Raw genomic sequence first — 26,880 nt, 5'->3', positions numbered from 1 at the left:
CCCGCCACCCCCACGGGGGCTTGTCTCTCCCCAGCTTTGGCCTGGCCCCCGCCGCCCCCCTCCAGGTCCATGCGCCACTCAGCCCCAACCAGACTGTGGAGATCTCCCTGCCTCTCAACACGGTGGGCTCAGTCATGAAGATGGAGCCTCTGAACAACCTCCAGGTGTGTTCCAGGCAGGGCTTGGCACCCCAGTCCTTACCCACCTGCCCCGGGGAGGAGCCTGGGGGAACCATCTGGGGCCTGGCTGGTGCTGGCAAAGGGCTGTCTGTGGAATCTTGCTCTTGGACACAGACTGGGGGCAGGGATGGGGAGTGGGGGAGGCCGGTGGGAGGGGGTGTTGGGCATGGCTACCGGGGAAGTCATGAGAGGGAACCTGCTCAGGTGGGCTCACAGGGAGCAGGCACTTCCTGGGGCCTTAGGGTGTCGAGCATCAGGGACTAATCGGGGACCCCCTTGTTCCTAGGTGGCCGTAAAGAACAACATTGACGTCTTCTACTTCAGCACCTTGTACCCGCTGCACATCCTCTTTGTGGAGGATGGGAAGATGGGTGAGTCATGAGGGTGCCCCTGGGATCCCTAGAACAGATGGATTGGCTTTGCCCCACGATAGAGTCCATGAGTCACCGGCTCCCCTGCAGAGTCTGGAGTGAGGGTCACAACTTCACCGGGGCCCCCAGGGTCTTATCTGGCCAGCTCTGCCCCTCAGTCTTGCCTGCAGCCTCTAGACAGTCGTCGCATGGGCCCCCCAAGGCAGGGAGCCTCGGCCATGTGTCACACCTGATGCCCATCCCCTGTGCCCCAGCTGGAACCCCTGGGAAGACTCATCCCAGCACCCAGAGGGCATGGAGCACTTTGCCCACGACACCTCTGTCACATCAGAAGCTCTGTAACACCGCTGTGACTAATGAGCAGGGTGCTCGGCTCCAGAGCAGCAGGAGGTCGGATGTGGGTGGTAGTGGGGAGAGCTTCGAGGCCCAGAGGCAGGAACCCTGGGTCTTTTGGGAACAGCACAAGTGGCCACCCTCACAGAGCTCAGGGTTTGCTCAGGGAAGCAGGAGGGGCTGTGGCAGAGCCAGTCCTGTCCTCAGCTGCAAGGTGGCACTGCCCCCCGACCCACTTCCTGCTGAGGGTTACTGAGCGGGACCAAAGGTGTATCAGGATCCCACCTCTACCCCTTCAGACCGGCAGATGTTCCTGGCCACGTGGAAGGACATTCCCAATGAGAACGAAGCCCAGTTCCAGATCAGAGACTGCCCCCTGAATGCGGGTAGGACTCCTGAGCCCCGCCCCCACTCCATGCTGCCCCTCGCCTGTGCCCCAGGCCTCCCCATCTCTGACTGGGGGCCTTCTGACCCCCAGAGGCCGTGAGCAGTAGGCTGCAGAGCAGCAACATCTTCACCATCGCCAAGAGGAACGTGGAGGGCCAGGACATGCTTTACCAGTCCCTCAAGCTGACCAATGGCATCTGGGTGCTGGCGGAGCTGCGCATCCAGCCCGGCAACCCCAGCTTCATGGTGAGGGCCCCCGCTCCTGCCTGCTTGCCATGGGGCCTCTGCCTTCCTATCTGGGCAGGCTCTCCCGTTCCCCTCCTTCCCGGGCCAGGGGTCGGCCCTGATCGGGGGGCACTCTAGCCCAGCTGAGCTGGGATCCCTTTGAGCCTGGCATTGGAGGATCATCAGAATTCTGACCTTAGAAAGCTTTCAACTCAGTCCCATCTAGTTTCTCAGATAAGACACCAAATTGGGTCTCAGAACAGTGAGTTGAACCAGAAGATTCTGTAAAATTGGGCCCTGTGAGGTGGCCCAGTTGGCCCAAGTCCCGTCTGACTGAGAAGTGGCTCCGCTGGGCGCCGGCCCTGGCCCTCCGGCTCTTCCCCACCTGAGGGTCCTCCTGGGAGGACGTAGATTCTGAGCAACTCATCCTTCCTGACCTTTGAGTCAGACCTCAGTCAGGACGTGCCTTCCCAGAGGCCAAGCCGCTGTTCCAGGCCCCAGAGAGTCCAGACTTTGCTTCTCCCTGCACCCAAGTCTCGGGCAGGCATGACCCTCCAGAGACTGCTCCCTGGGCTCCGCTGGTGGTGTGGGCGCAGAGGTCGGGTGGGGCCTCGGCGGTGGCTTCGGTGGTGGTAATTTCCGTCTCCCTGTGTTCGGTTGCTGCATGTCCACCTTCCCTGCTGGTGCCCGTGGTGCAGGACTTGGAGGTTAGCGGATTGCTTTTCTCTTCCTCTTCCCCTCCATCCTCCCAGCTGTACCTCGCACACCCCATCTCTTGGCCCGGCTCTCCCGAGTTGGCCTCACCCCGCTGCTCCCCAAAGCCGGGCAGACACGCATGCAGGCTGCAGGCAGGAGGATTGGCTGCCCTGTGCTCCCCAGCCTGGTGCCTTCACTTCCCACAGTCAGTGTGCACAGAGCCCTTCAGAGGAGACTGGGACCCTGACTGCTAGAGCGCCACGTGCCCCTCCCCCTTCCCAACGGCCCCCTTCAGAGCAGTGATGTTGGCAGGAGGGGTGGCTGCACTTGTCTCCGCTGCCAGGGCTCTCCAGGCTCTTCCCACAGTTAGAGCCGAGCCAAGTCTGATGTGCCTGCTTCCTGTGCAAGAAACCAGAAAGACCACCCAGCGTCCCCATGGCCTCCCTCCTGGCCCCAAACCTCCTCTGCCCTCCATGGGCTGTGGGGGGCCTGGCAGCTCTGCAGGGTGCGGCCAGCACTGCCTGGCAGCCTCGGGCTCGTGATTCACGCTGCAGAGGGCCATGGTGGTGGGCGGACAGCAGGCATGTGGGCTGCGAGTAAATTTGGTCCCCACCCGGCTGGCTGCAGTGGCCGCCCCCTCACCTAAACCACACAGCTGCCCCAGCCGCTGCTGCCACCAGGCCACGTGTGCGCACCACCCTCTCCCATCTGGTTCCCTCCTTCTCTGCCTTCCCCGCCTGTTCCTTCCCAGCCCTGGAGAGGAGCTCCGGGAATGAGCGCTCCCTGTCCCCCGACCCCTCTCTCCCTGCAGCTATCCCTGAAGTGCCGAGCACCGGAGGTGTCCCAGCACGTGTACCAGGCCTATGAGACCATCCTCAAGAACTGAGGCCCCGTCCAGCATCCGCTCCAGCCTTCCACCCTTCCACCAGCCGTGTCAAGGAGCCCCCTGGGAGGTGGCAGCACCTCCTTCTCCCGGGAGGGGCCGGGCGAGGCTACTGGCACCCACGGGCTTCCCTGGTTCTGACAGTAGGGCCTGCCTGGGTCCTCGGGATACTCACGTGCTTGAGACCCCCCTCTTTCCATTGCTGCTGACGTTTAGCATCAGGTGAGGAGGGGACCAAAGGAGCCAGTGCGGCACAAGAGCTGGACGGGGAGATCCAGGGTTCTTCTCTTGCTTTTCCCAGCACCTGAGGGCGAGCACGCAGTTCCCTCCTCGGCTCCCAGCCCAGGAAGCCCCCTACCCCAGTCTCTCTTGGGGTGGTGTTAGTCTCTCTTGGTGGTGCCCTCCTCACCGCCCCTCTCTTGGGATGGACCCTGGCAGGCATCCTGGCGTGTGTGGAGGGTCCACTGGGTACCAGGAGAGCTGCTCTGTCAGGGCCTGGGGGCTTCCAGGGCCTACAACCCCACCCTCCCAAGCACTGAGCCGCTCGGGGAAGACCATGCAGAAGCTCCCAGAGCCCCTCCTGGGCTCCTGCTCCCCCGGCAGACACACCCGCCCGCTCCCCCTCTTGCCCGCGAGGAGCTCTGCCTCTGATACATTCCTCGATGTGTCCAGGGTTCCTGGAGCGGAGACACGGCTGAGAGGTGGGGCATGTGGGCGAGCGTGGTGCATCCTGTCTGGGGTTTCTCCTTAGCATCTGCTGCCCCCCTCCTGGCCTCCTTCAGTTGTGTCTGACAGAGCATTAGGTTTTCCTGTTACTGCTGTTTAATAATAAAGAAAGATTCTGCTTTTGGCAATCACGGACACTTTTTTCCTCTTCCACCAAATGTCAGAATTAAAAACTGCTTCCAAGTGGTTGAGGATGGTTTTCTTGAGCCCTGCAGTAACGATGTCTAATATATATAAATAGAGACTATATATTGTATGTTTACTCTTATTTTCAGAAAGAGAAAGTGAATAAAAATGATGACATCAAGTGTGTCCCTGGCCAGTGTGTCAGGTCCTGAGGCTCTTCTGGGCAGGGTCCTGGATCTCCTGGGGTCCAGGGTCAAGGGCTTGAGCTGTGTCAGCCCCTGCCTAGCCCTGCTGACAGTACCTTTCCCTCTCTTGTCCTTGGAAACTGCCTGCTGAGGCCTGCTGGTCTCCCAGCACCTCTCCCACCCTTGATCCCAGCTCCACCTGAGCCCACGCCGTCTTGCCTTTAGATGCTGGGAGGGCCGAGCCCATCTTGGTTTTCCTCAGCTCCTGGGAGCGGCAGGGAGGCCCAGCACCAGGCCTGTCTGGGCGGGCTGTTCCCCGCCCTGCATCTGCAGCGGCCTCCCCAGCCACCACCAGGGACACCTCATGTGGCCCCAGTTCTGGCACTGGCCTGGCTCCCGGGGTGGGGAAGGAGGTGGGGGGACTCTGGGCAGGGCTCTGTGGGCAGAGCTGCCAGTGGGTTCTCAGTGCCTCGTGGCTGGTGGGCCCTCAGCCCCTTCTTGCCATGGCCACTCCCTGCACCCTGCCCATGCTGGACACACTGCTGTAGGCATTGTTAGGGGCGCCTGGCCTTCCACTGCCCCACCTCTGACCCCTGGGGTGTCACCATACTGCCCTGGGACCCCAGAGTCTAGAACCAACCAAGGCCCCTGACCGCACAACCCCAGTTCTCGCCTCACCTGAAAGTCCCCAGCTCAGAAGGCCACACACAAACGCAGCTGGAGCCCCCTCCGTCTGTGGACTCACTGCAGCCTGCCCTGTCGCCTGCCATCCTGACCTGCTGAGGCCCAACGCCCACCCAGCCTTGTGAGTGCACTGCTGTCCCCAGTGGGGCGATGATGAGGCCCAGGACCAAGCCCCTGAGGTGAGGGGGAAGTGCCAGTGAGGAACGCTGTCCTGGCCAGACAGAGGCCCTTGGACCGTCATCGGACACCTTGGGTTCGTGTGCTCAGGCCTCAGGCGGTCGTGGGAGGAAACTTCCCATGATTTTGTCCCTCGCCAGCTTTCCTGTCCCTCCCTCACCCCAGTGACACCCGTCACAGTGCTCTCCACAGTCCCGGTGTGCTCAGGTGTCCTTATTCTCAGCTCTCTATGCTTCTCAGGGGCCTTGGCATCTTGCAGAAGATTCTCCAGGGTCCTGACCCTCCCAGCCAGTCGGGGAATTCAACACAGCAACCAGTTATTTGAGAGGGTCCAACAAACACCCAGGGGCCTGATGGGTTCCCTGTGTGCCAGACACCCTGCCAAGGCCTGCGGCGTGACCTCATTGTACGTTTTTTTTATCTTCAACTAGTGGTTTGTTTTATGGAGCGAGTGATTCTGGACCACGGTGAGATCAGTCACACAAAGGATAAAGTTTTCCCTTCCACACTTCCTCAGTTCTTATTTTCCTCCCTAGAGGCAAAGTTCGTTGCTACATTTTGGTTCTCCAGGAATAATTCTGTGCCTGTATAAAGCAAATCCAGGGACGTGTTTACTAAATAAATAGCACACCCTAGACGCTACCAGCACTTTGCTTTATTTACCTATCAGTACAAATAGAGCCACCTTGGAATTTCTTGTGCAGTTGGGCTGGTGTCTGCAGACGGACATTCTGGCTGTTTCCATCTTCTGGAGTCCAAGCAAAGGTGCAGTGAATATCTTTCTAGACATCCTTGCTCGTAGACACAAATGCAGCTATAGGATCTAGCCCCAGAATTGCTGGACCAGAGGGTATAAGCATTTCACATTTTAAATTTTAGTTCTTGTTTTGAAAAGGTAATGCATTCACATGGTTCAAAATCCAAAAGGCAAAACAAACGTAGAAGTGAAATAATCCTTCTCATTCCTCTCCCTAAAGGAACCAGTGTTACCTTCCAAAGAGACTCAATGACGTCTAATACGATTTTTTCCCTTTTTATACACAAAGAGTAGCATGGAATACACCCCGATCTGCATCGTACTTGTATCTTGGAGACTTTTCCATTATTAGCCCATTATAGAGAGCGGCCTCATGCCTTTATATAACAGCCGTGTGGTTTTCCATTGAATGGAGGCACCATGATGAACCAGTCCTCGCCGTGATGTCCTCTTAATTGTGTCTTTGGTGGTGTTGGTGCAACTGATACTGCAAAGAACATTCATTTTCATGTCAGTAAATTCCTCAGAGTGAAATTGCTGGTTCGAAGGTAGGTGCGTTCATCATTTTGATAGCTACTGCTAAAACTTCTCTAGTTTACAGCCCCACCAACCAGAAATGCGAAGCCTGTTTCCCCACACCCTCACACACTCAGCATATCGCGGTGTGTTTAAGTGACGGGCAAAAAACTGTACCTTACTGTGTTTTAAACATGCCTCCATTCGTGTGTTTTTGAGCCATTTGTGTGTCCTTTTCTGTGAGCCGTTTTCATATTTGTTGCCCTTTTTTGACATGGTTATTGGTCCTTTTCTTCCCGATTTGTCGTTATTTCTCCCCATTTTGTTAGTTTTTACTTTTCCATGCTGAAATTGTGTTGGGCATTGTCTTCTTTTAATCTCTTCTTCCTTTTTTTTTTTTAAATTTATTTATTTATTTTTGGCTGTGTTGGGTCTTCGTTGCTGTGCGCGGGCTTTCTCTAGTTGCGGCAGGCGGGGGCTACTCTTCGTTGCGGTGCGCGGGCTTCTCGTGGCAGTGGCTTCTCTTGTTGTGGAGCACGGGCTCTAGGCGTGTGGGCTTCAGTAGTTGTGGCACGTGGGCTCAGTAGTTGTGGCTCGCGGGCTCTAGAGCTCAGGCTCAGTAGTTGTGGCGCACGGGCTTAGTTGCTCTGCAGTATGTGGCATCTTCCTGGACCAGGGCTTGAACCCGTGTACCCTGCTTTGGCAGGTGGACTCTTAACCACTGCACCACCAGGGAAGTCCTAATCTCTTCTTTCTTTCCAGTGCTTGTCTCATCTCAGTTTTTGCATTTTGAGCCTGTTCCATGTGGGCTTTATGTTAGGAACGAGAGGGATTCAACTTTCTTTTCCCAGATGGTTATGTAGTTGTTTCCACACCATTTACTGTATAATTCATCTTTTCCCCACAGATCTGAAATATCATTTGTATCATATACTAAATTTCCACATATATATCAGTGCTTTTCTGGATTCTGTTCAGTACCAGAGAATTTGTCTATTCATCGGTCATTGCATTTGTTTCTGTTTGGTTTTGTTTTTGTTTGGCTGTATCGTGTGGCTTGTGGGATCTTCCCCAACCAGATATTGAACCCAGGCCATGGCAGTGAAAGTCCAGAATCCTAACCACTAGGCCACCAGAGAACTCCCCACCACTGAGTTTTTTAAAAAGTATTGTACCTTTATATTTTCATAATTTATAGTACCCTCTTATTCACCCTTTTGGTCCCATTTGAACTTTAGAACTAAGTTTCTTTTTTTTTAATGATGGTATTATTTTTGTTTGGATCACATCAAGTGTTTATATTAATTTATGGAGAATTGACATCCTCAAAACGATGTGAGGATAATAATATTAATCTGGACTTCCCTAGTGGCACAGTGGTTAAGAATCTGCCTGCCAACGCAAGGGACACGGGTTCGAGCCCTGGTCTGGGAAGATCCCACATGCCGTGGAACAACAAACAAATAAACAAAATAAATTTTTTAAAAATCCCAAAACAAATAATAATAATAATATTAATCTGTACATCCAAATATAGGAGTAGATGCCTTTCCATTGGTTCATGCTTTCTTTTACGTCTCTATAACCTTTTTTTTATATATATAAATTTATTTATTTATTTTTGGCTGCGTTGGGTCTTTGTTGCTGCGCGTGGGTTTTCTCTAGTTGTGGCGAGCAGGGGCTGCTCTTCATTGTGTGCATGGGCTTCTCATTGCGGTGGCTTCTTTTGTTGTGGAGCACAGGCTCTAGAGCACAGGCTCAGTAGTTGTGGCTCGCGAGCTCTAGAGCGCAGGCTCAGTAGTTGTGGTGCACGGGCTTAGTTGCTCCGTGGCATGTGGGGTCTTCCTGGACCAGGGATTGAACCCGTGTCTCCTGCATTGGCAGGTGGATTCTTAACCACTGCTCCACCAGGGAAGTCCTCTATAACCTTTTAAGTTTTCTTCATTTAAAAGTTCTTGCATGCGGAATTCCCTGGCAGTCCAGTGGTTAGGACTCGGCGCTTTCACTGCCAGGGCCCGGGTTTGATCCCTGCAAGCTGTGGTGTGCCAGAAAAAAAAAAATTCTTGCATGCACATTTATTCTTCATAGATACATGAGTTTTTTCTATTTTTTTGTTCCTTTTGTAAATGGGATCTTTTCTGTTCTTTTCTATATATATATAATGTTTATGATGTAAATGTTTATTAATATATAATACAAAAGAATAAGAATAATATATATTTATAATATAAAATAAATAACAAATTATATAACATATAATTTTAAAACTAAACTCCAGACTTTATTCAGTTTTCACTAGTTTTCCCACTCATGTCCTCGTTCTGTTCCCGGATCCCACGTTCCATGTGGTTGTCATGTTTCCTGAGTCTCCTTAGGTCTGTGATAGTTTCTGAGACTTTGTTTGTCATGACCTTAACCATTCCAAGGAGTGCTGGTCAGGTATTTTGTAGACTGTCCCTCAACTTGGGTCTGTCTGATGTTTTTCTCACAGTTAGACTGGGGTTACAGGTTTTTAGGAAGGAGACAAGGGAGGCGCCCTTCTCGTCCCATCGTATCAGGGGTCCACGCTATCGACGTGAGTTATCGCCGTCACATCAGCCTGGATCACTTGGCCGAGGTAGTGTTTCCAGTGGTCTCCACTGTGAAGTTACTTTCTCCCCTTTCCACACACTGTTCTTCAGAAGCAAGTCACGAAGTGCAGCCTACACTCGGGAAAGAGCGTGGGGGCAGGGAGCAGCTACATAAAATGTTTGGAATTCTTCTGTAAGGAAAATTTGTTTCTTCTCCTGCATTTATGTATTAATTCAATCATTTTATATCAGTTTGGACTCATGGATATTTATTTTATAATTTGGGTTTAATCCAAAAGTGCATTATTTATTTTGTTGCTTAAATTTTTTAAGCTTTGGCTATTGGGAGCTCTTTCAAGTAGGCTCTGTGTCTCTTTGACATGCCCCCATCCTTTGGCTTCTTTTGAGCACTTCCTTACTTTCCAGTACTATAAGATGCTCCAGGCTCATCTTTTATTCATCCTGCTCCAACCCTAGCATCAGCCATTTTCCAGGAAGCCGGAGAACAGAATTAGAAACCAAGATCTGGGTGCTGGGTGTGTGTGTTGCTCTTGGGGTGGCACTTCTAGGCCCTTTCAGCAGACAGAACTAGGAAATATCTGTCTACGTACTTACCTCTGTGTACACACATATGCCTCCGTTATAGTTGGTAAACTAGCATATAAAATGAAATTATTTTATATGTACAAACTTAGTCCCCCCACCAGCCTTACTAAATTGTCTTGTTTTCCTCTTTGTATCATCTCATTTCATCCCACAACAACTATATGAAGTCAAGACCATTATTATCCCCTTTAGAGAAGGAAACTGAGGTTCAGAGAGTTTAAATAACTTGTGCAGATGACACCCCTCCAGGAAGGAGGTTTCAAACCCTAGAGGTCTCACTCCAGAGGCCTGGAAGCCCTGCCCTGTGCTGCCTCCTTGTGTCCTGACGGTTACAAAAACCCATGGCATTCAAGGGGCTGACCGGGTACAATCAATGGGCAGTCTTACGATGGCCACCAAGGACCCACCGTGCATGAGGCATCCAAATGGTAAGGGTTTCCCCCATCAGGACTCTGGGGGAGTGAGTTAAGCTGGGACAAGTGATTAACAGGCAGGACAGACTATGATTAATGGTCAGTGGACTGACGCAGATGGCTGGGTGAGAGGAGTCCAGAGCAAATACCCCTGGGAGCTGGACGTGGTCCACGGTGCTCAACCCCAGAGAAGGTCTGGAATCAGGCCGGATGGGAAGAAACCTTTTGGGCAAATGTCAGGCAGCGGCCAACAGGCAGCCCAAGTTCTCTGGCTAGCTAGTCTTTGGGAAGCCTGGCCCTGGGTGGCCCACTTCTGTCTCAGCTCAGCTCCCACAGTGACAGGGGCTTCCTCAGAGTCCCTCCCTACAGGGCCCTAGGCTCCAGCTGACCTCCTCCTGAAGCCCTTCTGGTCTCTGAGCCCCAATGAAGTTGGGCTTCTCAGAAAGTCAGCTTCAGTGGCCTAAGGTCCTGGGTTCTGGTCCCTGTGCTGCCACTTTCCTGCTCATCCCTTTGGGCCTCAATGAGCATAGCTACAGTCAAGGCTTGGCACATCACAGGTACTTTTTTTTTTTTGGCTGCACCTTGTGGCTTGTGGGATCTTACTTCCCCGACCAGGGATCGAACCCATGCTCCCTGCAGTGGAAGTTTGGAGTCCTAACCACTGGACCACCAGGGAATTCCCCACAGGTCCTTGATACATGGGAATGGCTGCTAGCGATACTGATGGGAGACTTCCCTTGGGAATGTGTCACCCCTGTGGAGTGTGGACGACTTTGTGGGAGCTTTTGGACGTACTCTGTCCAGAGTGTCTTCCGTCACTCCAAAAACCACACGCAGGGGCCCTGAGATGCCTCACACACAGCCCTGTCTGTGGTTCCCAAAGAAGCCCTACCCAAGAAAAGGGCTCTCTGTCAGAAAGTGAAGCAAGGAAGGTTTCCAGGACACCCAGAGCTGGCTCCCACGTGTGGGAGGGAGGGTGCTCCAGGCAGGGGTTGGTGGTCCCGAGTGCCCCAAGGAAGACCATAATGATGTCAGCCCCACACCCTGCTGAGTGTCAACAGGGAAAGTGGTGCCTAGTTTATTTACTCCCTGCCTTGTTCCCCATAGGAACTGAGGCGGCTCACAAAACCCAGATGCCTGAAAAGTTAAAAAGTCAGAGGCGAAATCGGGTGAAGGGAAAAATCACAGCAGAAAGTAAAATAAAGCCAAGGGTCCCCACTCACTGGGCCTGAAGACCTGGAACACCTGTCAGATGTAGCCACAACTCTGGCTCTGCTCTCCCTAGTGGCTGAGAAGAAGAGTGAAAGCAGACCCATATCCCTGATCCAGGTACCATCACCTGCTCCCAGGAGGATGAACCCCACTCTCCACTTCAAGACTCAGCTCCTTCTCCCTCTCCCACTTCTCCCAGGCTAGGGTGGGCACGTTGTCTGTGCTCTTACAATTCCTGCATCCCATCCCTAGAACGTTCTCTCTTAAGGCAGGACTTTTTAAAAAACCTATCTCAGCATCCTGGCAAGCAGTAAGATTGGAGATGTTTGTTGAAGAGACAGATAAGAAAAACCCTTGTTCAGTGCAGAAACAGACATGCCTGTGCATTTCCCCCAGTACCTGGGCATCAGAGATGTGGGAGCCCCCCACTGTAGGGGGTAGGCAAGCAGAGGCAGAGGATGGGGCTGGTAAACCCAGACTTCCCAAGCCCTGATGGGGAAGGAGCTTCCAGCCAGCTCCAGGGAGGGATTTGGGCTCTGAGAATCTGGCGTGGAGGCTGCAGGGTTTGAGGGAAGCTACAGTGGAGACTTAGGCAGAAAATTTGGCCTTAGCTATGACGAAGGTGGTGGTGTCGACCAATTTCTGGATCTTTCAGCATTGTTGGGACAGGGATTTGGGGCTGAGCTGCTGGGACCTGGTGCATGCCGGGTTCAGCACCCTCTGTCCCACGCCCCCCTCCATGATGCCATTTGACATGTTACTTAGTGCTGGCCATTTACCCCTGTGGGCAGGAGGGAGGTGGGAGAGCTCCTCAGAAGAGACCGCAGGGCGGCGGGTCAGGGGCCACCCACTGCCCCCCAACCTCGGAGAGTCCCCTCTCCAGCCTTAGTTTTCTTTTCCTCTCTCAGAGACACCAGGTTGAGGCTTTGATTCAAGGATCACATATCTTAGTATAGGGCTTGGCACGTAGTAGGTTCTCAAGAAACGGTGTCTGCATTTGATGGATGTGGAGCAGAGCCGGCGCAGTGCGGCAACTCGTCCAAGGTCACACAGCTGGGCTGGATCCGACCCGGGCGCCCTGACTCCAGCGGGCCGGATTTGTGAGGAGCCAGCTTGGGGGAGCGGTGTTTGGAGGAGGGGACAAGGATGTGGGCGGGAAGGGACTTCTATTTTGGAGCGGGTGACAGGAGTGCGGAACGCAGAGGGGGCTGGGTCCCTCCCCGGGCTCCCCGAGTCCCAGTCACCTTCCCGCGACCCTTCCCGGGAGGGGCGTCCCGGGCGGGTAGGGGGGAGGTGGGAGGGGCGGGCGGGCAGGCGGTTACCTCATCGCCGCCTCCGGGAGGCTCCACTCGCTCGCTTTCTCGCGCCGCCGGCTGGGGCGGCGACTCCGGGCGCCGGAGCTAGAGAAGGACAGAGGGACGGAGGCGCCGAGAGGCAGTGCCGCCCCCAGCGCCCCTCTCCGCCGCGGGACCCAAGCAGGAGGTCCGACCTCGGTGCCCCGCGCTGCGGGCGGCGCCTCCAGTCGCGCTGCGAGAGGAGGCCGTGTCTGTGCGCGGCGCGCTCGGTCTGTTCTCTTCCGAGCTTGGCACCCGCCGGAGCTGCTCTCACGTCTTCCGTCGGCCTGCTCGGCTGTCTGTCTGCCCGCCCACCGCCAGTTGCGTCCTCCGGCCTGGCCTCCCTGGGCCCCGGGTCCTCCGAGGGGCGATGAGGAGCGCGGCGGGGCCGGGGCGTACCGGGCAGGGCGCGCGGCGCGCGCCGAGCGGCGTCGGCCCATGAGGCTTCTCAGCGCGGGGCGCGGCAGCACGCGCGGGCCATGGGGGGCAGCCTGCGGGTGGCGGTGCTGGGCGCCCCGGGCGTGGGCAAGACAGCCATCATCCGCCAGTTCCTGTTCGGTGACTACCCCGAGCGCCACCGGCCCACGGACGGGCCGCGCCTCTACCGGCCCGCGGTGCTGCTCGACGGCGCCGTCTATGACCTGAGCATCCGCGACGGCGACGGTGCTGGCCCCGGTCAGAGCCCCGGGGGGCTAGAGGTAGCAGCTCGAGGAGTGGGCAGGGGCGTGTGACAGCATGTGTGTGGGTGCTCGGTACACACGTGCGAGTCCGCGTGGACGGCCCAGGGGTGCCCGACTGTGTTCATGGGCCGAAGAATGAATGTGTGTCCTGGCGTTTGTGTGTCTCATCCCTTCTGCTGGCCTGAAGTTGCCCAAAATCAGGCCCGAGACCCGGCGAGTTTGCAAGGTGGCTTTTTCTAGCTCGCTTAAGTGCCTTTCTATTTGCCTGCCTCCGCTGGTGGGTGGGGATCCGTGCGTGGGGGAGCATGGTCCTGCCTCCCTGAGGGTGAGCGTTGTGGGTCTGGGGCCTTGAGCAGAGCCGCACTGGGAGAGGTTGAAGCCAGACATAGTGGTGTACTTTCTAGGGGGATCATTCTCTGCTCCCTCATTCCTGTGACCTGCAGCAAAGACTCGTCTAGTAATTTTGCAAAGTCCAGGACAGCCTTTTGAATCCTTGGAGCTGATGCCTTCGAGAGGTGAAGAGGAAAGAGCAGGCAGGATTAAGCAGGGCTTCCTGGAGGGGGTGGCATTTGGGCTAAACCTGGAAGGATGAGTGAACTTTTGATGAAAAGAAGTAGTGGCAGCATTCCAGGTGGAAAGAGCAGCATGTGCTTAGGCCAAAGGCCTAAACGTGTACAGCTGCCGCTAATTAGTGGTCTCTGCGGGCTGGGGGAACACCGGCCAAGGGCTTTGGAATTAGGCTGAGGCATAACTACCAAGGAGGGGGTCTGGGGAGGGGCGGGGTTTGTCCCGAGTTGAACTGTGGGAAACTGGAGGAGGAGGAAGAAGATAGGAGTGAGGGGAGAGGAGACCCAGAGTGAAGGAGGGCTGAGGGCTGACCGGCTTCAGGCACGGTTTTAAAATTCATACCCCAGCGTCCGTAAGGACAGTAGGGCCCAGGGAGCTTGGGAGAGAGGGCGCACCGACGAGGATGAAGTTGGCCAAGGCCTGAGCATGAACTGTGGGTTTAGCGTCAAGGCCCCTGCTGGAGGCCTGGGCATGGGAGAGTGGGAAGGGGGGGCTCCGGCAAATTCTGGCCTCCCGCCCCCAGGAGTGGCCGGACCCTAAAGACTGGAGCTTGCAGGACACGGACGCCTTCGTGCTCGTCTATGATATCTGCAGCCCAGACAGCTTTGACTATGTGAAGGCGCTGCGGCAGCGCATCGCGGAGACCAGGTAGGTGAGCGGCGGGGCGGAGGGGAGTGTTTGCGGGTCTGGCCAGGCCTTTGCCTGAGGTGAGTGAGGGGGTTCTTCCGCCATCTTGGGCCTGGTCTCAGGCCTTCCGGGCCTGGCCTCTAGCCCTATGCGGTCTTTAGGCCTGGGTCTTTGTGTCTTTGTGGTTCTGGTAATTTGCTGGAGGGTCTCTGGCCGCAAGAGGGGAATGTATATACCCACTTGGGGGGATTCTCCGGCCATGGGGTCCGTGGCACCGCGACCCTCTTCCCCATTTGGCCCCCAGGCCGGCGGGCGCACCCGAGGCGCCCATCCTTGTGGTGGGCAACAAGCGGGACCGGCAGCGGCTGCGGTTCGGGCCTCGGCGCGCACTGGCTGCGCTAGTGCGCAGGGGCTGGCGCTGTGGATACCTCGAGTGCTCGGCCAAGTACAATTGGCACGTGTTGCGTCTCTTCCGCGAGCTGCTGCGCTGCGCTTTGGTGCGCGCACGCCCTGCGCATCCGGCTCTGCGCCTGCAGGGGGCGCTGCATCCGGCGCGCTGCAGCCTCATGTGATTGAATTGGACGACACGACCGATGGCGGGGAGGGGTCCTCCATTTGACTGGAACAACTGGGGACCCGGATTGGACGAGATTGCCCAACTTCTCTCGGATTGGACAGGACAGCCTCCTCTCTGATTGGCTGAGGAACACTCCCACCCAGTCTCCTGGGCGACAGGCTTCTCTTTGAATCTCATTGGACCCGGCTAGGCCCCATTGGACAGTCCTTTCTGGGACCTCATTGGGTCACGATCCCATTGGATGGAAGGGACGTGGTTATGCATCTGATTGGAAGCTCTCAGACTGCTCTTGGAGTTTCATTGGACAAACAGTTAAATCCCGCCTCTCAGGAGAAAATAAAGGGGGAAACAACTCAAGTGCACCTGGCACTTCTGGGATGGCAGGATAACCTTAAGCCTGAAGGTCAGAGCTGCCAGGCGTTGCCCCCTGGCAATTAACTCCAGAATCCCAACGTGTAATGAGGGCCCCCAAATGGGTGTGCTGGCCCCAAGGCAGAGTCCCCAAGAAGCAGACACAAGTATCTGGAACAAAACTTTACTGTCAGGCTCTGCAGGGCCACAGGACCGCAGGAAGGGTCCTTATTGGGCTGGCCCAACCCCCTCTAAGGCATTCAATAATATTAGTAATTAAATAGCAATGCTCATCCCCCAACCGAAATGTACAACAGAGGTCCCATTGTGCCATGTGGTCCCAAGGGGTCTGGTCCCATGAGGTCTGGTCCCCAAGAGGCAGGGGGGACTCCCTGATGCAGAGGGGTTAAGGCCACAAAGGAAAAGGAGAAGGAATGGGGGACTGGGGGCAGCTGGGCTGGTCCATCACATCCAGGAATCTGGCTCAGCCCTTGGGCTGACTGACTGCAGGGCATGCCAGGCCCTGGACTCCGTGGGTCCAGATGGGCGGCGGGGGCCCCTCGGGGTGGGGATGCGTGAGGGTTTTCGGTCTGGCTGTGTGTCCATCCGGCCTCGTGCCCAGGTCCTCAGGGGCTCTGGGCCGGCCATGGGGCTCCCAGGTGCATCTGGTGGGCCCCCTACACCGGGGCAGGGGTTGCCTTCATCGGAAGAGCTAGACAGAGCTGGGCCTCGGGGCCCGGGCAGCCCATTGGCCATCCTGCCAGAGTCTGCGGTTTGGCCACACTTGCCACCCGGGACGCTGAGGGACGAAGAGGAGGAGCTGGAGGAACAGTAGGCTGAGTCAGGAGCTGGAGGGTCTGGGGCCGTCGGGGTCCCGCCAGCAGCAGCCTTAAGCGCTCGGGCATTGGCCAGGAACTCCTCTTCCAGGCGCTGGAATAGTTGCTGCTCCTCCTTTGGGTCAAGCTGCAAGGGTGTGCGGAAGACACTGGCCGGGGTGGTGCTCAACTCTGGACTGGGGCTGGGGACCCGGGGAGGCCGGGGGGCTGTGGGGCTGTGGGCACGGGGAGTCTGGGGGCTGCTCCTGCCCCGTGGTATCCACGAGTGCTGCCCATCTCGGTCCCGACGCACCAGCAGCACAGCCTGCTCTTCACGGCTCTGGCTCCGGGCCCGCCGGGCAGGGCTGGGGCCCAACAGCTGGCCTCCTCTGCCTCCTGGGGCCCCACGCGGCCGCCCCCGATCCAGCCGGTCTCGGGACTGGCTGCGCGGGGCGGGGGGTCGTCTCGGGGAGGCCGGAGTGCCTGTGGTCACCCGACGGCTGGGCCGTTCCCGTCGGGGGCCAGTGCCTGAGTCTTCACTGCGGGCACCAAGGGGGCCGCTCTGGGCTGAAGAGGCTGAGGAATCGCTGTCCCCGGAGTAGCGGCGGGAGCGGGGATGGGGGGGCAGCTGGTCCCGGGCCCTGGGGCAGGGGAGCAAGAGAGAGAGCTGGGGCAACGCGGAGGGGACTGGCGTGCAGAAAGGGCAGGAAGAGTAAGGAACCAGCAGCCGCGTGGTTGCGGGGGGTGGGGGGGTGGGAGAGGCACCTGTGGTGTGGTGATGGGAGTGCCAAGGGTGTCTGTTGCCCTGGGGACTTCCAGGGAGAAGTGAGAGGCTCTGCCACAGCTTCCTGCAGCCACGGCCACCCCCGCCGCCCCAAGGCAGCAGAAGAAGTAAGGCCCTAAGCTCCCCCTCCCCGGGCCTCCAGTTTCCTGGGCAGGCCTTCGGGAAGCAGGGTTGGACTGGCCGCCACCCAGCCCCCAAGGCCCGCCCAGCTGTGTTGTTCGTTTGGTTGGGTTGCCATGGAGACGGGAAGCCGGGCCTGCCGCCACCTCCCCACCCCCGGGAACTTTTCCCAGGGTGTGAGTCACGGAGCACAGTCATCCAGGCCAGGGCGGGCGCCCCCACCCCCACCCCCTGGACCCCTCACCCCGCGTCCTCCTGCTTCTCACCTGAGCGGGGTCTCGGGCCCCTCCTTCGAGCTGCGTAAGCTAATGGGTGTCACCTCCGGGCGGGAGCCCCTGCGCTCACCCCCGGAGGCTGGGCTACCAGCTCGGGGGCTTCGGGTGGGCGACACCCGCTGTGGGGAGAAGGTGCGGGCCCTCGTCTGGGGTGGGCGGTGGGCTGCAGGGAGAGAGGACGGGTGGCGCATGAGAGGTGGGGCCACAGAGGTGCCCCCCCGCCCCCGCCGTGGGCACTGACCCGTGGAGGAGCAGCGGCAGGGGTCGTGCTTGTCCAGGTAGTGCTCCAGCGTGTCCCAGCCGCCGCCCACGCGCACCATCACGTGGCTTCTCAGCACCTGTGGCAGCCCAGCGTGGGCAGGTCACGGCCTGCCCCCCCACCTCCCAGGCTGCCACCTGCTCAGGTAGCCCCTGGCTCTCACCCGCACAAAGATGAGCAGACTGGAGTCTCCCACGCGGTACTTCCCCTCTGAGACTTTGATCATGGGAAACTGGTCTGGGCAGGTGCAGCGCCCCAAGATCTCTCTCACCTGAAGCCAGAGAGAGGCTGGAGGTCAGGGGTCAGGTCACTCCTCCCCTGGCCCAATGTCAGCAACTCCAGGGTCAGAAGGAAGTAAGTCCTTCTGGAAGCTCTCCTTCCCCTTTGGCTACCAGGGGTCAGGGAGCTGACTAGGAAAAGATGGAGGGACTGTGGTTGGGCCAGGGCCTGGGACCGCAACAAGGCACATTCTTGAAGTCCCTGAGCCCTGGGGGAGTCCTCACTCCCCCTCGCCCACTTCACAGACATGAATGTTGAGACCCACAGAGAGGCCAGGTTTGGGGTGGAGGCAGGACCCACACCCCATGGAGGCAGGAGTGCCACAGACATATGGGGCACACGCATACACCAACGTGCACACCAGGCCACCCGCCCAGCTAGCACACATCTGCCCACATGCTCCCCCAGGCTGGGAGCTGCCAGGCTGGCTGTGTGGGCGGCCCGCCTGCCTCCTTGCCCACAGCGGAGCTGCTGAGAAAATGAGCAGGTGGAGGCTCTGGTGACCCTGGTGCAGGATGGGGTGGGGTGGCAACCTCTGCCCACAGCAATCCGGCTACCCGCCTCCAGGAAGGGGACATCATGTTCTAACCTCCTGATAAGAAGGAAACTCTTGGCCCGGCTGTGGGGGTGTTAGGGACACCTAGGTCCCGGGAAGAGGAGGAGGGAGCTGGGGTCATGGTCTGGCACCTCCTATGCTCAGGGTAGAACTAATCCTGCAGCTCCTGAAAGGACTTTAGCCCCCAGTAGCAGCAGCTACTCCAGGCTTGGGTTCCCAGATAAGTGATGTGTGCAGGGCCCTGGAGAGAAGGAGGGACCTGCAGAGCCCCTGGGAGCTTCCCTAGGCACTCACTGAGCACCTACTGTGTGCCAAGCGCCTTGCCCAGGACCAAACAACACAGGCACCCATTCAACCTCGAGCTCAGTGATGGTGTGAATGCAAATGTCTAGCAGCTGAGCGCAGGGAGGGCATACAGGAGGGGCTCAAATCACACGGCCCCCAGAATGAAGGAACACCTAGCACTTATCTGGTGCATGGTTACAACAGAAAGGAAGCAGGGAGATCGTGCAATGGAACCCGAGTTTTCTCCCAGGCCGTGCTGGGCCCTGTGACCTCACCCAGCACCTCTCCCTCTCTGGGCCTGCTCAACTCCTTGGGGCCAGGTATCCACTTGGTGCTCAACATAAGCACTCTTTCCATGGGGCAGGCTGTCCTGCAGATACGAGGATAGGCCCCTGGAGGTTGCAGGCACCACCCTGCTGTCTGGTCCCTGGGGAGAGTAAGCCAGGCCACCGGGCATACGCACTCGGGGACTCACCAGCTCGTCAAGGTTGCACTGGGGACTCACCAGCTCGTCAAGGTTGCGCAGGTCGCTGGGTGTCATGCGGGGCCCGCGGGAGGGAGCCCCCGGGGTGGTGGCGATCTCAGCAGCAGCAGCAGCGGTGGCAGCGTCCTCCCCGGCACTGGGGGCGTTGGGGGCCGGGGGCGCGGCGCGCAACTCCTGCTCAATTTCCTGTTCGAACTGCACGAGGCGAGGGGCCAGCAGGCCGAGGCGGGCCCCGCGCCGCGCCACCTCCAGCAGGCACAGCACCACGCTTTTCTCGTTCTTTCGCAGCACCAAATCCTCGGTCTCGAACATGAGCACTTCGGGCACACCTAGCTCTGCGCGGCACCAGCCGATGAAGGTGGCCACATTGTCTCGGGCCACGAAGGAGCCGGGTGCCACGCTGTGTGCCTGGAAGGCCACCCCACGGGCTGGGCGGGCGGCGGCCATCGCGTGGGCGGCCTCGGTGACGGCATTGGCATGCTGGCACAGGGTGGTGCCCGTGGCCAGCCCCGTCAGGAAGCCATCGCCACCGCTGGGCAGACCCAGGCCGTACAAGGCGTTGAGCCACTCGGCCAGGTCCTCCTTCATGGCCTCCACGTAGGCCTCACTTGAGCGGAACGGCCGCACGCTCTTGGCTGCCGAGCCCGCGATGCCCACCACGGGGTCTGCCATGCCCAGGCCAGCCGAGTCACTGTGGGCAGGGACACGGGTCAGGATGGCTGTGAGGACCCAGCAGGCGCTCAGTACAGGCTATGCCGCTGACCACCTGCACCCGCCTGTCGTTTCAGACCAAATGCCTGGGTTTGAGCCCTGGCTGTGAGAAACTCTTCGCCTTAATTTTCCCATCTGCAAAATGGATGCAATAATAGTACCTTTCTCATAGGAACTAATGGGATGATTTTTATAAATGACTTAGTGTCCATAAGTGTTTGCTGCTTGGTTCTTTGGGGGAGGGGGGATTGAAAGACTTGGCAGAGTCCTCCTGACCAGGCAGGGAGGCACCCATCCTTACTGCCCCTGTGATAGGTAAAGAGATGAGCCCTAGAGAGATGTAGCCCACGGCCCTGGACTCACAGTAGGAACCCCGGTCCCGACCTCAGAGAGGGGTTAGGTCGACTGCTTAGAACTGGTGGCGATACCACTTCCTCCGGAAAGATCCCAGGTCCTCCCTCAGCCTCCCTTCCGTAAGGACTGTGTCATTCTAACGACAGAACAGCAGCAGTAGTAAAGTAATCGCAGTGACCTTGGCCAGGTCTGAGCGTGCAGTGATATTATCTCCATTTTACAGATGAGGAAACTGAGGCGCAGAGCTCGCTCAAGGTCACAGAGCAGTGGGTGGCGGAGCCGGGGCCGACCTGCCCGCGTTGCTGATCCGGCAGCCGGCTGGCCCGCCCGCCTCCTCCAAGGAGCCTCGCTAGCGCCCCAGGCTGGTGCCTGTGAGCCGGGACTCAGAAGGGCCTTCGCCAGTCCTGGCTGTCCTCTGGGCTTCGGCCCAGAGAGGGTGCGGGGCTGCCCAAGGTCACACAGCCCTGGGGAACAGAGGCCCGCGGCTGCCGCCGCCAGGTCCCCTTCAGTGTGCGCCGGGTAGTGGGTGCTGGGGGTCCCCGCGCTCACCTGGCTCATCCCGCGGCCTCGGGGAGCATCGCCCCGGCGGGGCCGGAGCCGGGCCGGGCCGCCGCAGGGAGGCGCCGCCCGAGCTACAGCGGATCCCTGTCCCACCACCGCGTCCTCATCAGCGCCTGCAGTCTCCGCCCCGCCTCTCTGGAATTCGGATCCGGCCGGAGGGGGTGGGCGGGGCCGCGCTCTCTTAAAGGGGACGCGCTGTTCCCCGGCCTGGGGAGGGGCTGGAGTCTCCAGATGCGGGGCGGGCCAGGGACTCGGCCCAGCCCTGAGCGGAGGCGGGACCACGGCCCCCAGGCGACCCTTCCAGCCCAGAAGTCCCATCCCCAGCCAGGCTAGTCCCCACGGTCCCTTCCACCCTCCTTGGTCTCCTGGGGAGGGGTTTGGGTGTTTCTAGTTGCTCTGCCTCCCCAGATAGTGGCCTCCCCGGGTGAGCACAAACGGGCAGTTCCCAAGACGAACTCAGGAAGCGATAGGGGCCCGGGGATGCAAGTCATCTCCGGCCGGAGTGGACCTCCTTAGCTCAGATAAATGAGGCCGTCCAGCCTTGGGTGGCGGGCTTCCTATCAGCAACACCGGCCTGGGGGAGGGGGAGGATGGCTCCGTTTTACCCCCACTTAACCACTGGCTCCTTATCGAATGCTCTTTGTTAACCCTCAGGTTAGGGGAATCCGTTTCTCAGATGAGGACACTGAGGCTGGGGGTGGGTAGGTGGGTGGCTGAGGCCCACGTTTCTGACGCTGCGGCCCATACACTGCAGTGGGGACAGGCCAGTCCTGGACCACCTCTGGCTATCGGGGTGGGCCATGGAATAAACGGCAGAGGCTAGGCGGCAGCCTGGCTCTGGAGAGTTAAGACCCGCTTGTTTCTTTTCAAACTGCACAGGAGAGACCTGGCTGGGACCAGCGGGAAATCCTGCCCCTGCAGCCGCTGGGCGGGGACACCAGGCCTGGCTGGGCAGCAGCCTCACTGGCCAGGCGGGGCTGCTGCGGGGAAGCACCACCACCAACCGCCCGATGCTCAGAGCTTTAATAAAGCTCCTACTGTGTGCCAGGCCAGCTGTGTGCCCTTGACCTGAAGGAAACGATGAGTCACCTCTATGAGGGACACTCATGCCCAAACTTGGGCTGAGTCAGGAGAGTAGCTGGTGGCGCAGGGATTTGAACAATGACTATTATGGGAATACCTTCATTCAAGGATCGGGGCATTTGTTACCCACTGTGTGCCTGACCTCCTGGTGGCAGACTGCTCACATCATCTCACTGAGTCCTCGTGACCTTTCAAAAGGTGGACTCTTACCCCAATACCCAGGTCGTGCAGGTCCCACTCTACCCTCTCCACAGCCCACTCCATCCACTGTAGAGTGAGGAAGGCCCGTGTCTAGAAGTAGTAACTAGCGGCTGACATTGACATGGAGCCTACTGGGTGCTGTGGCTTTTGGCACTGCAAACCAAGAGCAAAAAGCAGGGAACAAAACAGAGCCAGCTCCCAGGCTCACAGTCTAGAGGTGGCTCCTGGGCTGCAACAGGGACAAGGCACTGGGGAGAAGGGAGTGGGGAGCAGGAGTGGGGGTGGGATGGGCCTGCAATTTTTTTTCTTAATTTATTTATTTCGTATTTATTTTTGGCTGCGTTGGGTCTTCGTTGCTGTGCGAGGGCTTTCTCTAGTTGCTGCGCACGGGGGCTACTCTTCATTGTGGTGCGAGGGCTTCTCATTGCAGTGGCTTCTCTTATTGCAGAGCATGGGCTCTAGGTGCGCGGGCTTCAGTAGTTGTGGCTCACAGGCTCTAGAGCACAGACTAGGTAGTTGTGGTGCATGGGCTTAGTTGCTCCACGGCATGTCGGACCTTCCGAGATTAGGGATTGAACCCCTGTCCCCTGCATTGGCAGGCGGATTCTTAACCACTGTGCTACCAGGGAAGTCCCTGTTTGTTTTTTTAAAAATATTTATTTATTTGTCTGCGCTGGGTCTTAGTTGTGGCAGGAGGGATCTTTGTTGCAGCATGCGGAATCTTTAGTTGCGGCATGTGGGATCTAGTTCCCTGACCAGGGATTGAACCCGGGCCACCTGTATTGGGAGAATGGAGTCTTAGCCACTGGACCACCAGGGAAGTCCCAGGCCTGTAATTTTTGATCAGTGAACAGTAAAGGTGAGGGAGGGAGCTGTGTGGATATCTGGAAGGAGAGTGTTTCAGGCTCAGGGAATAGCCAGGGCAAAGGTCAAGGTAGGCGGGTGCCTGGTGTGTTCAAGAAAGAGGGAGGGGGCCTGTGAGGCTGGGTGGAGGCAGATGGAGGTGGGGCTGAGGGGGCCACACCTCTTTTGAGGGACCTTGGAGCCAGGGAGGGAATTAGAGCAGGGGAGGGGTGACCTGACTTAGGTCATAACAGGTTCCCTGTGGTACTGTGGTGGGCAGGGCAGGGGCCCTGGAGGAAACCAGGTGGTGCCAGTGTTGAGAGGAGTTGGATTCTGGCTGTATTTTGAGGGGAAAGCGGATAGAATATGCTGGTGAATCGGGTGTGAAGGTGAGGACAGAGTTACAGGTTTGGGGCCGCTGATACCTGGGGAGGACAGGATTGCTGCAGATGGGGCAGGGGAAGATCAGGGTATGGAAACTAAGTAATTAAATTCTCAATGCTTTTTTGTGTTCTCCTTTTACAATTTTGGGAAACTGAGGCCCAGAGAGGGCAAGGGATGTGTGTGGTCAGCAGCTGTGCAGGAATTTGACCCCTGCTCATATCTACCTCGTGTCTGTGCAGGGCCCTGGACACAGGAGAGGTCAGACTGAACCTAGGCCCTTCTGTTGGTCATTGGGTGAGATGGTTAAGCTCCCTGAGTCAGTTGCACTGTTTGTAAAATGGGACAACAGCAGTCACACCACAGAGTTGTGAAAATGTTATTACTCAGCCGAGTGCAGCCAGGGCATACATCCACTGCTCCTCTGAGGAGGAGGAGCCGAGGGGGGATTGTTCCTATCTCCAGTCCCCTGAGCTGTGGCCTGCCATCACAGAGGCCCACTGCAGACCAGAGGCTCCAATATTCTGACTCTAGGACACATGGCAGGTGTGGCCCCCACTGGTGTGGCCAGACCCACGGCCCAGGCCATGGAGGGCCTTGGCTTTGATCCCCTGTATCGTAAGGCGTCCTCTCCTCTTCCTGGCAGGACCAAGGGAAGCATGGACACCGCTGGTGGGACGAGAGGTTTGGGCTGTGGTTGTCCTGAGCCCATCCCCACAGACCCCACAGGCCACCTTTGAGTACAGAATGCTGTGGCTCCAGTGCAGGCTCGGGCTGGCCCTTGGGCAATGGGCACATGGCTGGATTTCCAGCCTCAGCTGCTGGGTGCTAGGGTGCAGCCTGCTGGCCTTGGTTGCAGCCGGAGGTTGGACGATGGGCTTGCCGGCAGGCCCCAGCCCTGGCACTGGGCAGCTCAGGTCCTGGCTGGTTCCATCCGATGCCCTCTGGGCTAGACTGACCTGTGAGCATGGCCCAGGATGAGTTGGTGACCCGCCGGGGGCTTCAGGATGCTTTGTCCAGATGTGGGTCCAACCATGACGACTGCTCCTGCCCCGGCTGGGGGGTGAGTGACCCCAAGCTCCCCTGAGCTGCCTCCTGTGCCCCGGAGAAGCAGGACCAGAAAGCCTGGAAGGCCCGCTTTCCCACCAGCCTCCGTCTCTGTGCTCATGCTCACTCTGCGCCCGGCAGCTCTCTGTCAGGAGCGGAGCAGGATGGGGCGTTCCAGGGCCCGTGGTTGGGCCTAGGGGAGGCCCTGTCACTGCACTGTCCTCGGCTCCAATTTCCTCCCTTGGAGGCGAGCCACTCCCTGTGAGCCTTTGTCCACGTGTAGGGGCAGAGATCGGTCTCCCACTGACCCCTGAACCTTGGCCTGGGTCTGCGGGGTGTGGCCTTGTGGGACCACGAGGGTGTGTGGAAAATTTTTATTCTAAGTGTGACTGACCAGGAGCTCTTGAGAATTGGGAGCGGCGTGAGGAGCCCGGTTTCCACTCCCCACCCCATCCCCAGGCTTCAGCCAGCTCTGCGCAGCCCTTTGAGACAGGGCTTGGAACCCACGCCTCCTGAGGGCATCTGAGGTCAGTGCAGTCCAGACGTTTCTTTTGGCTGAGAGGACCTGGCCTGCCTGACATAAGCACCTCCACCCTGGGCCTAGGCGCCAGGGATGCGAGGCTGCCCCCGCAGGGGGCCTCAAGCTCTGGGCCGGAGTTAGGCAACGCCTGTCACACCCCGTGGCTGTCTCTGCAGCAGCCGCTGGGAGGGCTGCTCGTGATCCCCTAGCTTGGGCTGCAGGCCGGGCACCCAGCCCTTTAGAAATAGGATGCCTGTGGGCGGCAGGTCAGGAGGGGGAGAGCGCAGGCTCTGAGGAGCCCCCTCGGGCCTGAAGGCAAGTCCCATCTCCTCACCTGAGCCACGGGGTGCTCACACTGCCTCAGGGGCTGATGTGCACTTGGCACGATGCAGCCCGGTGATGTCGTGGGTGCGTTTGGGCCTCAGGAGTGTGAACTCTGGCTCTGACACCTGCCAAGACTGAGGTGGGAGCGTCCTTGGCTCCTTGCGAGAATAGCACTGGCCTGTGTGGCGGGGCTGCGGAGAGGAAGGCAGAGAGGGCAGCTCGGGTCATGGGGGCCTGAAGGAGGCCAGATCTCATGGGTCATGGCCAGCGTGGCAGGAGCCTCCGGAGGGTTTTGAGAATGGTGAGGTCGGTCAGCCTCCATGGGGTAAGGGCTAGAGGGGTGGAGGGAAGCTGGGAGCCCTGCGAGAGGGCCATGGGAGGCATGGGTGTTTTTGGTGCTGCGTCTTGGAGAGCCTGATGGTTTGCTTTGGGGTCTGAGAGAACAGGAGTCAATGAGGAACTCCAAGGTTCAAGATGAGGGAACAAACTCTTCCACTTGCTGAGAATGGGGTGGAGGGAGGTGCGGGGCAGGATCCAGCCCTTTCAGCCCATCAGATCCCGGGAAGAGCTGGCACTTGGGAGAAGGGTGGGCGGTCAGCCAAGCAGTGAGGGGTCAGAGGAGCCCTATCACAGCCTGGGAGCCCCTGTGAGGTCAGGCAGTGAAGGAGGGCAGCAGAGGCTGGGAAGGCACCACCAGTGATTTGGTGACATGGAGGTTGCTACTGTCTCCGCAGAGGCAAGACCGGTTGGAAGTGGTTTCTAGAAAGGGAGAGGAGGTGGATGCCAAGGAAACAGTAAAATGGCTTGGTGGCTGGAGGGGGATTAACGAGGGGTAAGGGAGCGTTTTCCAAAGGTGCAAGCGCAATGCGTATTCATTTGGGAAATGGGCTGGTAATGCAGAAAAAGAGGAAACGGGAAACCACAGAGTTGTATGTAAAGTACGTCCAGGTGGGCTGGGGAGAGAGAAGACCCGGGGTGAATGGTCAGACCGTGGGGCCAGTAGGGTGCTGTGAGCAGTGTACCCACTTCCCCAGGCCCTGCTCTCACTGGGCAGGGGATGGTAGGGAAAATTCACTCCAAACCCTTGCCCCTTCCCCTGGTTGAAGGTGACAATCTCTCCTTGAGCCTTAGGACACTAGCTGTCTTTGACTGGGTGGGTGTGTTAAGGCCAAAGTTTGTTTCTTGAGCATCTGCCCGGGGACATATTTATGGACTAAGTTACAATTGCTTACCTGGAAAATGGCTTTTCCCAGATGGACGTGTTAAGAGCCTTGGATCTTTGAATGACTGAAACCTACTGGCCTGCTTTGGATACTTATCTTCATGCGGCTCCAAGAAGAGACCAGACTGACCACAAGGCCAACAGGTGATGGGTCTGGGGCTCTTCACATCTCCTCCCCGACAACAGAAATGTGCTGACCCCACACAAGGCAACCAAGGTAGTCTTAACCAAGGCCTCCATTTTAGTTTTAGGCTGTTTAACTTTAAAACTCTAACCCCATAACATCAAGGAAGCACAATAACCACTACCACTTAAGTAGGAAATATAAAAACGGTTCCCCTCCTTAGCTGTCACTAAGGCAGACCTGCGTCCTGAAGTGTGTGGAGGCTCAGAGGCCCACCAACTCCGCCACTGCTGGGAGGGGCGTTCAGAGGGCCCTGTGACCCAAAGCTCCCTCAGAGGGCTCCCAGCCATGGATCCCCAACACAGTGCCCCCCCCCACTGCAAATCGACAGACCTGGGCTATGACGTTCCCTTGAGACACGGCTCAGGGTCAAAGTGACACTCGAACCCCCTTTCCTTGCCAGCAGCACC

The 26,880-nt window shown here is 58.0% G+C and overlaps 3 protein-coding genes across 11 annotated transcripts in view; 2 read left to right on the top strand and 1 right to left on the bottom strand.

The window, feature by feature from the left end:
- AP1B1 (adaptor related protein complex 1 subunit beta 1) overlaps window positions 1–3,928 on the top strand; it is a 53,215-nt gene extending 49,287 nt beyond the window's left edge. For 6 of the 7 annotated variants that reach the window (XM_089894646.1, XM_089894648.1, XM_089894647.1 and 3 more), the window contains 5 exons: window positions 35–164; window positions 466–550; window positions 1,183–1,269; window positions 1,362–1,516; window positions 3,003–3,928. In XM_089894646.1, the coding sequence (XP_089750772.1) occupies window positions 35–164; window positions 466–550; window positions 1,183–1,269; window positions 1,362–1,516; window positions 3,003–3,077 (532 nt within the window). In that variant the 3' untranslated portion in view covers window positions 3,078–3,928. The remainder of the gene's footprint in view (window positions 1–34; window positions 165–465; window positions 551–1,182; window positions 1,270–1,361; window positions 1,517–3,002) is intronic. The other variant, XM_089894649.1, reaches the window with a different exon arrangement.
- An 8,417-nt stretch (window positions 3,929–12,345) lies between these two features.
- Window positions 12,346–15,748, top strand: RASL10A (RAS like family 10 member A). The gene is made up of 3 exons (XM_022551037.3): window positions 12,346–13,078; window positions 14,151–14,275; window positions 14,559–15,748. Exons 1-3 carry the CDS (start codon window positions 12,860–12,862, stop codon window positions 14,824–14,826), a joined length of 612 nt encoding a protein of 203 aa, XP_022406745.1. The 5' UTR covers window positions 12,346–12,859; the 3' UTR covers window positions 14,827–15,748.
- On the bottom strand, window positions 15,351–20,811 carry GAS2L1 (growth arrest specific 2 like 1). 3 transcript variants are annotated; one of them, XM_022551029.3, is made up of 6 exons: window positions 20,654–20,811; window positions 19,031–19,730; window positions 17,599–17,706; window positions 17,418–17,514; window positions 17,168–17,339; window positions 15,351–16,638 (listed from the first exon to the last, which is right to left on the bottom strand). In XM_022551029.3, the coding sequence occupies exons 2-6, from the start codon at window positions 19,709–19,711 to the stop codon at window positions 15,648–15,650; spliced, it is 2,049 nt and encodes a 682-aa protein (XP_022406737.3). In that variant the 5' UTR covers window positions 19,712–19,730; window positions 20,654–20,811; the 3' UTR covers window positions 15,351–15,647. The 3 variants fall into 3 exon arrangements, with proteins under 3 accessions (XP_022406737.3, XP_089750778.1, XP_089750779.1); XM_089894652.1 differs by having other exon boundaries at window positions 19,031–20,811; XM_089894653.1 differs by having other exon boundaries at window positions 19,061–20,810.
- Between the last annotated feature and the right edge of the window lie 6,069 nt (window positions 20,812–26,880).

This window comes from Delphinapterus leucas, chromosome 14 (genome assembly GCF_059928025.1).
Source record: "Delphinapterus leucas isolate spDelLeu-1000000601 "Yukka" chromosome 14, BTC_Dleu_Yukka2, whole genome shotgun sequence".
Taxonomy (NCBI): domain Eukaryota; kingdom Metazoa; phylum Chordata; class Mammalia; order Artiodactyla; family Monodontidae; genus Delphinapterus; species Delphinapterus leucas.
Note: the sequence above shows the minus strand (reverse complement) of the source record. Positions and strands in the feature narration are given on the sequence as shown.

What these genes read in the sequence shown, in the direction of transcription:
- RASL10A (XM_022551037.3), top strand. Translation starts at nt 12,860, where the DNA reads ATGGGGGGCAGCCTGCGGGTGGCGGTGCTGGGCGCCCCGGGCGTGGGC. An exon ending in AGAGCCCCGGGGGGCTAGAG is followed by an intron (nt 13,079 to 14,150) that starts GTAGCAGCTCGA and finishes TCCCGCCCCCAG; the next exon opens with GAGTGGCCGGACCCTAAAGA. An exon ending in CAGCGCATCGCGGAGACCAG is followed by an intron (nt 14,276 to 14,558) that starts GTAGGTGAGCGG and finishes TTTGGCCCCCAG; the next exon opens with GCCGGCGGGCGCACCCGAGG.
- GAS2L1 (XM_089894652.1), bottom strand. Translation starts at nt 19,711, where the DNA reads ATGGCAGACCCCGTGGTGGGCATCGCGGGCTCGGCAGCCAAGAGCGTG. An exon ending in AGTGCAACCTTGACGAGCTG is followed by an intron (nt 17,707 to 19,030) that starts GTGAGTCCCCGA and finishes CTCTGGCTTCAG; the next exon opens with GTGAGAGAGATCTTGGGGCG. An exon ending in GTCTGCTCATCTTTGTGCGG is followed by an intron (nt 17,515 to 17,598) that starts GTGAGAGCCAGG and finishes GGGCTGCCACAG; the next exon opens with GTGCTGAGAAGCCACGTGAT.